Raw genomic sequence first — 11798 nt, forward strand, 5'->3', positions numbered from 1 at the left:
TCAGCGATATGTAATTTACCACTACTGGCGCCAGGGGCACCCAATTGATTTATTATAGAGGACCTTTAATGTGAACAGCTGTTTCCTACTAAAAATAGGTCAGGGGTCAGATAAAATGACCTTGTTGCTTTTTTCTTGTCCTCACATTGTGATAGAAAGCTGGATGTGGGGTGGGAAATGTTCATGTTTGATTCAGATGGACAATCTGTCCCTGTCTGGCACAGTCTGTTTGCTTTTGCTCAATGCGTGGTCCAGCATAAGTGATTGTTACAAATTGTGTATAGTCTGATCAATGTCCAGCCTCTGAAATGATGGCTAAAAGGCTTTTGACTTGATTATACATTTGACTGTATAATTGAGTTTGCATGAACGTGTTTTAATATCATTGTGTTGTGTGATGTTGTGTTGTAAATGATTTCTACTCTGCTGGGAAATCCTCACACTCCTCATCAATCATCACCCCTCTCTGCAAACGTGCATAATAAAATAAAATCTAAATGTCTTCCTGCCTGGACACTTCATTGAATTTTAACAAACAAATCAGATGTGTTGTAAAGGGTAGCTTTTATCAGCGTAGAATCTTAGCCAAAGACCTGGAAAAAAAGTAATTCCCTGTATTTTGGGCTGACCCATTCCACCCTTTCCCGACGCCAAATGGTTCAATAAGCAGCCGTTAGACTTTTAGCTTGAACAAAGAAAAGACAACCCATCACTCCTGTTCTGACACACTTTCATTGGCTACCAGTGAAATATAGAATTGATTTTAAAAACTTACTATTTGTTTTAAATAGATTAGCTCCATATTCTGCCCACAGGTCATTCAAGTCATCCTCACGACTCCTCTCATGCCTTAAAACCAAAGGTGAACCTTTTTTCTGTTGCTGCTCCCAGGCTCCATTGAAAATGTTAAATCAAATTTCAAAACCTACCTTTTTTCACTTGCTTTTAGTTCAGTCTAAGGCTGTCCCATGGTTTCTTTCAAGTCCCCTCCTGACTTATTTCTAATGCCCTCTTACTGTTTTTAAATCTATTGTTGATTTTATTCCTTCTCTCCTAACTTCCTATGTCATTACTTTGACTTTGTTTTTTATCATGTTAGCTGTTTTGTATTACATTTTGTATTATTGCTTGTTTTGCACCTTCTATTTCTTTAGTGTTGTTTAGCTGTGTTGAGGCAGATCCTTCTTCCATCTGTCTCGACTGTAAAGCACTTTTGGTCATCTTCCGCTGTGCTGTATAAATAAAGATGACTTGATTTGACTTGAAATGCATGACATTTATGAAAAATAAAGATATTGATTATCTGCACAACATATCAGCTATATCAATACCTAATATCAAACTCTCTTCAATAGGAATTTTCCCTGAAAGGCCTGTATTTGTTGAACCCTTCTTTCTTATCTGTCTGACTCTCTATCTATATTATCCCTCATCATTTGAAGTCTAGCCGTTTGAAGACAAGCGGTGTGGCTCTTGTGTTCACTATGGAAGTCGGAGGAAGGACTTAGGGAGTGGTTCAGGGGCCCTCAGCCGCGGCACTTCCCACCAGAGCGACCTCTGACCCCTGGTGCCATTAATCACTAGGCTTCTGATGGCCCTGTCCCTGGGGGAAAATCAGTCCGGGGCAAAGGATGATGGGAGGTGAAGCCTGCAGCCAATTACAGATTGGATCAGAGCAGCCGAGTGGACAAATCAGGGCTTTACAGAGAGATAAAAAATACCCAATAGTTGCCTACTTAAGGCCTGCATAGCCTAATGACATGAAGTGGTTTCGTAACATTGCTTCTCATGGTGTCTCCAGTCTTGTCTAAAGAAAAATGAACAATAAGATTGAAATGGGAACAATTATATCAGCGGAATGGAGTGCATATTAAAGGGACTGTGAGGCAGAGGTGTTGTGCTGCTGCGATCAAAAGAAATGTTTTGGACTGGTCTAATTAAGCCTGTTAGAGCTAAATGTCTCCAGGGTTGGAAACGGAGCAGATGTTGGACACCAAAGGCAGGCTCTCAAATTGGGGAACTCTCTGGCTAACTGCCCAAGTGTTGCTAATGTGATTTTTGGTCAATTACGGTATTATCAAAGGTGCTTTCCCAGCGCTTTAATGTGCTCAGGCCATGTTGAAATGTGAAACCTGGCTGATGTCAAGTGTTGACTAATTAATGCTTTTTTAGGTTTCAAAACTACCTCTGGAACACTTACGATATATAGATAGCTATTTGATTTACTCTTATAAAACACACACAGACTTTGTGTGGTTATGTGCTCTAAAAGTAATATCTTTTAAATATATTAAATCTGATCTTATTTGACAGCAGACACTGATTAAGGGGTTAATAAAAGCATAGGTGTGAATTAAAGCCTAACTAACTGCTGGCCTGTCACTATGGGGCCAGTGCTGTTGTGTCTCGTTTGTTGTGTTCTCATTGTTCATGTCCAGGCCAGTATGAAAACATGGCTCCCTGCTGATCTGCAGTTTAATTCACACATCAATAACCCCTGGCTGATCTCTGACCCCTCTAGTTGTACTAATTGTTTGATGCAGGATTGATGCATTAAATAACTGACGAGGCGCTGGCAACAAAGCATTCCTTTGATCCGCTGCGTGTTCTGGAAATGTGGTTACTGCCCAGAGATGTAGTGGAAGGTCTGCCATCTGCATTATGAGCAGTATTCGCATATTAGCTCAGGACTATGTCCGAGGAATTAGTTCCCAACATAGTCCGGAGTTTCCCTTTCACACATGTAGCACACAACAGGAGATTGTCCGTGTCAGATGCATTCTCGCTTACTGAAAATACTCTGTTTGCTTTAGACGAGGGGTCGCGCTTGGGTAGAGCGTGCAGCAGACAGCACAATACACGTATTACAATGCCTCATAGAGCCATTCATAATTTGGTCAACAACTGATTCTCTTGCCTAATATGTCTGACAATTTCGGTCATGTAAATCATCCTCCTTCTTCACCCTCGGATGTTTTTTTTATTCCGGTTTTGCGCAGTATAAAACGTCATCAATATGCCCACTCGATTGCTGTAATCTTTCCACACATTTGGCTCAATCTGCGATTACACAGAGTTTGTACTAGGGAGCTGGCTGAGTAAAGACCGTTTGATGTCCAATCCGACTGATATGGACATTTGCGTTGTCATATACAGCTCTCCCGGGTAATTTCTAGATCATTTCAGGTTTGCAGTGCCTGTGTGAAAGCGGCTTAAGTTTACTATGCCACCTCAAAATAAAGTTTACCTTTTTTTCAGTCTGATAGGAATTTGATAACCAAATTTGCGATCTACTGGAGAACAGGACCTTTTTTGAATGTATTGTATAGTTGCCTATTATACTATTACCTTGCTGGCTTTAGTTTTAAAGGCTGCATTACAGTAAAGTGATGTAATTTTCTGAATTTACCAGACTGTTCTAGCTGTTCTATTATTTGCATTTACCCACTTAGTCATTATATCCACATTACTGATGATTATTTATCAAAAATCTCATTGTGTAAATATTTTGGGAAAGCACCAATAATCAACACTACAATATCGTTGCTGTATCGATATCGAGGTATTTGGTCAAAAATATCGTGATATTTGATTTTCTCCATATCGCCCAGCCCTATGCTACTGTAAACATTTTTAACTTGGTTGCAACTGATTTTGGAAAGGTACATTGTACAACTAATATTTGTTTAGAAGGATTATGGCTAATTCACTTATTGGATAGCTAAATAGGAATACAGACCGGACATTTAACAGAGACATAATTAACATTAACAACAGTATGTAGAGCTGAAGATTTTTGCCCGAACCCGACGGGACCCGACGGGTTCGGTCTTCATTTCTATCATGTTACACGGGCTCGGGCTTGCGCTCCGAGTTGCGCAGTAAACGAGCGGTCAGGTGAAGCGTTTCGATTAGCGTGAAAATGGATGCTGAGGAGGTGAAACAGAGGCTGGCTTCTGGAGGGCTTATTTTATTTCTTTGTTCCAACTTCCATGTGGCCTCCGTCATGAATAAATGATGTTAAAAAATTTATAAATTACTCATTCTTGACGGAAGACAAAAGAGCTGTGTGTGCGGCGCAGTCTCTTTTTCCTTTCTCTCCCTTTTCCGCCGAGTGGTGCGTGTGCCCGCTCGCGGCGTGAAGAGCGTTTTCCACGCTATTTTCCGACATGCACCCTAATCACTGCTGATAGACGGCCTTTTGTACAGTCGGGCTGTAAACGGGTTCGGGCTTTTAAAAATCTGTCAATCAAAAATGTACTTGTCGGGCTCGGGCCTTGTCAGGCCGAACTTTTAAGGCCCGATTACAGCTCTAACAGTATGCTGTGGTGCACTGGTTACATTGATTTTACAGGATGAGAGGAGGTCTTATAAGTATGTTTCAAAGTATATGTAGTTGTTTCTTTTTTAAAAGACCCAGTACTATCTAATGCAATCTATATCAAATATTAATTTACGTAAATGGAGGTGGACATAATTAACCTGACAAAGGAAGATTTTACATGTGTACCTGATGAACCGGTTCCACTGTACATATATTTCCACATGTATCTCTGCTCTTTATGTGTTATCCTGGCTGCCTGTAGTTACTTGCTGGTCTGTGTTTGAATGTATATAGACCCTAGCAATGGGTTCTGATTCTCTTTAGTCTGCAATCCTGAAAAACCCACTCACATCCAGTAGTTGCAATGTTAACATGCAGAATAAGGAAACTGTGCCAAATAATGATCGTTGATGATATTGCAGCCTCATCGGCTTTCCCAACCCCCGTGTACAGAACCACTGCTCCATAATGAAAAGTATATTAACAGGTTATAACTCTCTCACCACACCCAATCACAGGTCTTGTCTTTGTCTTCTAGAAAGCTGCTGTATTTAAGAGTGACTTTAGGTGAACACAACAGTAGAGAAAGCTTTAGCTGCACCTTCAACATTACAACCAATATTAAGTATTACACGTAACAGGTCAGAGCCATAGTGCGCTGACAGTGCTGCCACACCTTCCTGATCTCCACACTTATGTGTTCACCTAGGAGGTCCATGTGTTCACCTAGGCCCCTTGCACATGGCTTAAAGACATGTTGCTAACTTAAGAAAATGAATAAGGGCTAATCTTCATGTCCTAATCACGCTGCTATTTTACAAAGTCATTAATGAGTTGGATTCTAGGTTAAGAGCAGCCTGTTGAGGGGCTGAAGGATTGGCTGGTAAGCTGTGAGGGCAAATCTGTATGACTGTGCTGCACTGGGCCCGGCAGCACTAACACAAGCAGCAGAGGGGTGTGGATTTACTCAGTCCAATCCTCTAAATGAGCTATATTATACTGACCTATCCAGGAGCTCCCCACCCACCGCTGCCCATGGATTAGCAAGTCGTCACAATCCTCAGTCCTCTCCTCCCGCTTCATGCTTACACTATTGCACATTCCAGTTTTTGATGCTGTTGCTTACTGCGAACCACCCCCTCCTAACTCCTCGTTGCCCCCCCCCCCCCCTCCTCGATACACGCTCCATGCAAGCCTCACTGCAGATAATCTGTTGACAAGATTAATGCATCTGTATCAAAAGTCTAGGGCTGCTTTACTTTGTGTTGTTTGCAATCCCCTTTTCCAGGTCAAGACAGATTGCCTTAACTGGGCTAATATGTTTTCATGGCAGATTAAACAGGCGTACCGGCAACAGGCCTGGCACCCTTGTCTTACCAGCATCCTGACAGCACTTAGATCAGTATCTAGATGTTCTAAAATGATTCTGGGTGTTTCAGCATTGATTGGTGCATGGATGAATGTATAATTTCAGTGTTTCCTCTATGTTGATTTTGTAGTGGCGGCCCACCATGGCAAAATTTCTGCCACCACGGTATCAGAAATAGGGCTGTACACAAAATTTAGTCGCGGTTGCCTTTTAAATTATCCTGCCAACATAATGCAATGTTGGCTGCCGCTCATATTGCAATTTAACAACAAGTAGAACTATTCAGAGGTTATTGGGCCTGTCCAGTTTAACACCACATACTGTTGTGTTGATGTAGTTTATTGTCAAAACTTTTGCTTTCTTCCGAGTCGACTATTAAACGAACAGCTCCACTAAAAACGTCACCGCGGTGGGTCCATTCTAAGTGTAGACCTGTTGTAGATGTTAAGTGCCCTATAGTTCCTCAAAAAATACAGTTCAATCACAACTGAAAGTATGCCTCATTGTGTGTGAATAGAGGTGAATAAATATATTTGTTTGTGTTGCAGTGAAGTGTCAGTTCTGTTTCATACGTAAAACATTTGGCGGCGGGGGGGGCTTGTTGTTCGGACAGACCTGCCCCCACTGCTAAAAAAAAATCCTAAAGGAAACACTGAATTTAGAATTAATCCTGCTTTGGGGCACCTGGGCAGCTCATCTGGTTGAGCGTGGTGCACCCCATGTACAAAGGCTCAGTCCTTACCGCAGCAGCCGAAGGTTCGATTCTGGCCTTCGGCCCTTTGCTGCATGTCATGCCCCCTCTCTCTCCCATTTCTTGTCTTAAACTGTCCTGTCAAATGAAGGCCTAGAAAAAAATGCCCAAAAAGAATAATTTTCACTGTAGCAGCTTTAAATGTCTTTTCTGTTAGGTGCCAAAATGTCTCAGCAGAGACACACACAAGAGAAATTGTCAGCATTATGGGTTCCATTCCCGTTGGGATTGTCTGTTTAAAAATGCATGCACATGTGATACACAAATGCACTTTGAAGTACATTCATCCACCATAAAGCATTCATTGTACGCCACTAAGCTTTTCCGATTCAGATGTATGATTTATACTGTATTGATTTATTTTATGGTTTTCCTCTCCTCCATAGGAACCCCAGTCAATCGTATCCCCATCATGGCCAAGCAGGTCCTGGATCTGTATATGTTGTACAAGCTGGTGACGGAGAAGGGAGGCCTGGTGGAGGTTATCAACAAGAAGATCTGGAGAGAAATCACAAAGGGACTCAACCTGCCTACCTCCATCACCAGTGCAGCTTTTACCCTGCGCACACAGTAAGTCTTTGCATCTGTGTCACAAAACAACCAGCAAAATTAATTTTGTTGGCCGTAGTAGCTATATGTTGACCCAGTCTCTCTAATGTTAATCATATGTAAACTCTAATTGAATTTACGGGAACTAAATAAAGAATCTAAAGTGTGTGACTTCTCAGCTGGAAACAAACCTTCCTTGTTCTAGGAATACTGTATGTGTGGGTGTGTGTGTGTGTGTGTGTGTGAAGTAGACCATGTGGATTTTTGTTTGTGTTGGTATGAGTACGGATGTCAATATTAACCCGTGTCTGTGTATTTATACACATGCGGGTTTGTTTCCTACACCAGGCCACCTTCCGTCTTCACATTCAATCCCTCCGTCCATTACATCTCACATAGAGGCCATTGATTCCCATAGATTTATTGATGTGATTTGAGTCAGAGTTCACAATGACTAAGGTGGGGTTTTACTGACACTGTACGCCAAGCCATGACTAAAACACCCTTGCTATCTCCATGGAAATCCTTCCGTAGATGTAACACCTCTCTATTGTGTCCACTAGCAGGGTTCCCTAATGAACCTTTATGTATTTTTAATGTCGGTGGGCTGTTGTGTAGCATTGCTTCGCTAGCTCTATATAATGGAGGCTGCTCTTAGCTTATTGATCTGCTATTCCACCATTATGCATTCACCATGCACAACACTGTATGTTCATTTTACAAGAATGCTCATATGGGATGGAGAAAATACCAGAGCTGTGACTGTGCATACTTGTAGAGCCCCCGCGATATTATCTCAGTATTATACTCAGCATACAAAACATGTTTTTTTACAATTGTCGTACCAGGTGTCTCAGAAAGATTACTGTCAGCTTTATGGAATCACTTGATTTTGTAGATGTAATGTATATAAGAAGGGGGGGGGGCATTTAACCAGGTATGAATAATTATGGAGGATTGACTTCAGACAAGGGTATAATCACTGGGAAAAATCACCTGAGGAAAAAACGGAAGATGATTCTTCATAGCTGTGTATTCTTTTATCCAAAATGAAATCCAAACACTGACTAAAACTGACTGGCATCAACATAATTTAAAGTAGTCTTTACTAACTAAACAAGCCGTTTCTACCACTCAATTGGTACACTATTTAAGTCTAGACAAATTTGCACCTCAAGGAAAAGATTTCTCACTACAAAACCGAATACAGCGTCCCTCTTTCATTCCTTCAACCAGCTTTTTGAAAAGGTCAGCGTACTGATGTTTGCACATATCCAAAAATCTGTTGATAACCAAGTCTTTGATAATGTTTAAAAGTAGCGGTGTTTCTCCTTCTTATCGGGCCTGCAGCCTTGCAAACTGTTGGCTGGTTGGTTTGTGTACAGCAACCATAGCAACTCACAGAGCTGACCATAAGCCGTAAACTGGGTGGAAACTGCAGTAAAAACGATTGAGATGCATATTCCGAATGCACTGTATACATGTCCAAAGAATGCCTCTAAAACCCGAATAATACCGTAATATCCCACATGTCTTAATCAGAAAATGCTATATTTGGAAAAAGGCCTTATTCGGAATATCCAACCGGAATATGCTGTTTACATGACCTGTATCAATATTATTGTCATATTCGGAATAATAGTGGAATATTGGTGTGCATGTAAAGGTAGTCATTGATCCACTTTGAACAAGACTACCTTGGTTCAAACATATGATTGGGTAGGCGAGAAATCAGTTTACATATTGGCTGAATGTAAAAAATGTACCTGTATTTTTCCCATAAACCTGATTCATTCTGTGCTTGTTACTTTAGTCACTGTTCAGCTGAAGAAAAAAAACATTTTGAAGGCAGAGATTACTGTTCTTGTTTTGAAACTGCTGACAGCCAGTATAATGTGCTTATGTATATTACAGTTGTCATGCCAAAACATCAAAAATACTTTTTGATATTGATTCAGATTAAACTGGTTGGGGTAATGTTTTTTGAGCTTGATTAAGCCAATGCGTCTGAATGGGAATGGGAATGTTTTTGTGGTGATCTAATGTATTGCTTTGTGTTATGTGTGTGTTCTCCTCTGAAGGTACATGAAATACCTGTACCCGTTTGAGTGCGAGAGGAAAGGACTCAGCTCCCCAGGTGAGCTCCAGGCTGCCATCGACAGTAACCGGCGCGAGGGTCGTCGTCCGAGCTACAGCAGCAGCCTCTTCCGCTTCTCTCCCTCTCCCAGCACAGCTCCTCACATCCTTTCACCTCCCAAGATGCACCTTTCACATCTGGGGGCAGGGGCCTCGGGGGCCCTCAATGGCCTGCAGGCCTCACCAGGTCCCTCTATGAAGAAAGGTAGGAACCATAGAGTTGACAACCACACATAGAAACTTTTGGTGGCGTGAATAACACCTGATGTTATTACCCCCACCTATGTGGGGGTAATCTTCTAAAAGAAGCCTCCCTGCAAGTAAACTCGCAGATGTGTGTAACTGTGAAGGGTGAAGAAGGTTGTTATGTGTTGCTGGAAAAAACAAGCATATATGCTCAGAAACCTTTCTCTAGATCTAAGAAGGTTATATTAAACTGGGTACATGTTTACTACAGAGAATGCCTCTCTTTACTGTTTAGATTGAACTGAAGTGTTCCAGTTACAGATGTGCTGAGACTTTGAAGTATTTATAGGGAAATACTGCCCTCTGTCGCAGTTAAGAAAAACTACATCTAGTCAAGGCAATGGATAAACACATTAATGAAACAGTACGATATGGGTCTAGTTTTAATAATTTAAGGAGGCCTTTTGTTCAGTATTCAAAGCATTTAACAGACATTACATATAGGCCCTGACACTAGACCAAAATAGTTTTCATCCGAGCACCTGCTCCTTTTTTGTCAAATGTGTGTGAATGTGTTTGCATGCGGGTGTATTGGAATGACCGTGTGTGCATGCAGGAATGTTGGTACGAGAGTGTGCTGTTACATTTGCGTATTGCATTCCCGCAACAAGTCATGTTCCTTCCCTCCACTGTATCCCGCCATTGTGTGTGTGTGTGTGTGTGTGTGTGTGTGTGTGTGTGTGTGTGTGTGTGTGCATTTTTAGTGTTTTTGTATGACTTTGTGAGTGTGTGCATGCCTGGATGTGTGTGTAGCCCATCCAGGTGTTTTAAGACTCCATGTGTGAAGCCGTTTAGCCTCAGGCTGCTGAGAGCCCTCAGCTTTTCTACCGATTAATAACATGGTTCCCACGCTGGGGAGGACACTTTGTGAACTTTGAAGCCTTCAGTCCACATCAGTAGGATCCTGTTGATAACTGTCATTACCTCGCTGTCTTATCTGATGTCACTTTGACTTGGCTGGAATGTGTAGCTCCTGTGGACCCTGACAGTATCAATGGTTTGACTTATGTAAATGCACTGTATTTTACCTCTCATTCACTTAATGGGGTCAATCATGGCACAAGTTCTGACTGACCCACTCACTATTGATGTGTAAGTGGGGTTCTGGGAAGTTATTTCTGTCTCTGTTGTCTATTTAGTCCATTACAACTAAAATCACTTGGAGTCCTTTAAAAAAGTAAAATTATGTAAATGAAGCCTTGGGGTCTTAACAGACAGTTCTTTTGAAGTCTTTTATGATATACAACCTTTCATGTGCTAAAATCCTGCCTGAGGTCTGTTTTCTACTTGTTTCATTTTGCTACTTTGGTGAAATTGGGATCAAACTACATTCTGACCGACACAAAAATGTCATTTGATTTGATGTGATGAAATATTCCAATTCTCACATAGTAATATGTGGTAGATAATCCATCCATTGTAAATACCTACATATCCTATACAGCATTGCACAGGCTGGACTATCCCAGTTTACGTTGGGAAAGAGTGCACCCTGCAACAGAGCTGAAACATAGACAAACATTCACCTTCACCTGATGTAAATTTCAAAAATTATTTTCAGTCCATGTAGATGGACTAATAGATCCATTACAATTCATCAAACTAACCCTTATTTTCTCTCTCTTCCAGATGACCTGACCTCCTCCATCCTGGCAGCGAGACCCTCCATGGCACTGGCCCTGGGGCACCAGCAGGTTGCAGGTTTGGCAAGAGCCGCCACGCTGGAGCAGCTGAGAGAAAAGCTGGAGACCAGCGGTGGAGGAGAGGGGCCAGAGAGGAAGATGGCCCGCATGGCAGAAGAGCAGCAGCGCCTGATGCAGCAAGCTTTCCAACACAACCTGCTGGCCATGGCTTCCCAAATGCCCATGAACCTGCGCCTGGGAGCCCCCACTATCACCACCAGAGGTCGGTGTTGCCACGTTTGTTAAAATACTGTTAAAAGAACCTGGAAATGATGTAAGTTTAGTGTGTTTCAATTGAGTCAAAATAGGAACTTAGTATTAGGCAAGTTGTACTTTGCCACATTTATTTCAACAATGTCAAAGTTAAAACTAAATTCTACAAATCTACTTAAATTATATACAGATATAAAATGCCCAAAACAACTTGATTGAATAAGTAGTCAGCTCTTTGAAATTGGTAAATAGTTCATTTCAAATTGATAGTTATTTGGCAGGAGTGTTTTTAATCTCACCCTTTCTAGATAACCACATCTAAATATACTAATGTTGGTATTTTGAGGCAATATATGTCACGTGAATACACAAAAAATATATATATATATTTCTGTTTCTTCAGATGAGAAGCAGCAGGACATGTCTCTGAGCATCTCAACCAATGGAAATGCCAGCATCACTGTCTCAGTGGAAGTCAATGGCACAATCTACTCAGGTTTGTATGGGGGAGGAGTTATTAAATGCTGC

The 11798-nt window shown here is 41.5% G+C and overlaps 1 protein-coding gene across 2 annotated transcripts in view; it reads left to right on the forward strand.

Annotated features, from left to right (window-relative positions):
• LOC116037590 (AT-rich interactive domain-containing protein 3B) overlaps positions 1–11798 on the forward strand; it is a 63502-nt gene that overhangs the window by 46775 nt on the left and 4929 nt on the right. For both annotated transcript variants that reach the window (XM_031281529.2, XM_031281531.2), the window contains exons 5-8: positions 6831–7014; positions 9075–9334; positions 11005–11280; positions 11674–11766. In XM_031281529.2, the coding sequence (XP_031137389.1) occupies positions 6831–7014; positions 9075–9334; positions 11005–11280; positions 11674–11766 (813 nt within the window). The remainder of the gene's footprint in view (positions 1–6830; positions 7015–9074; positions 9335–11004; positions 11281–11673; positions 11767–11798) is intronic.

This window comes from Sander lucioperca, chromosome 3 (assembly GCF_008315115.2).
Source record: "Sander lucioperca isolate FBNREF2018 chromosome 3, SLUC_FBN_1.2, whole genome shotgun sequence".
Taxonomy (NCBI): Eukaryota; Metazoa; Chordata; class Actinopteri; order Perciformes; family Percidae; genus Sander; species Sander lucioperca.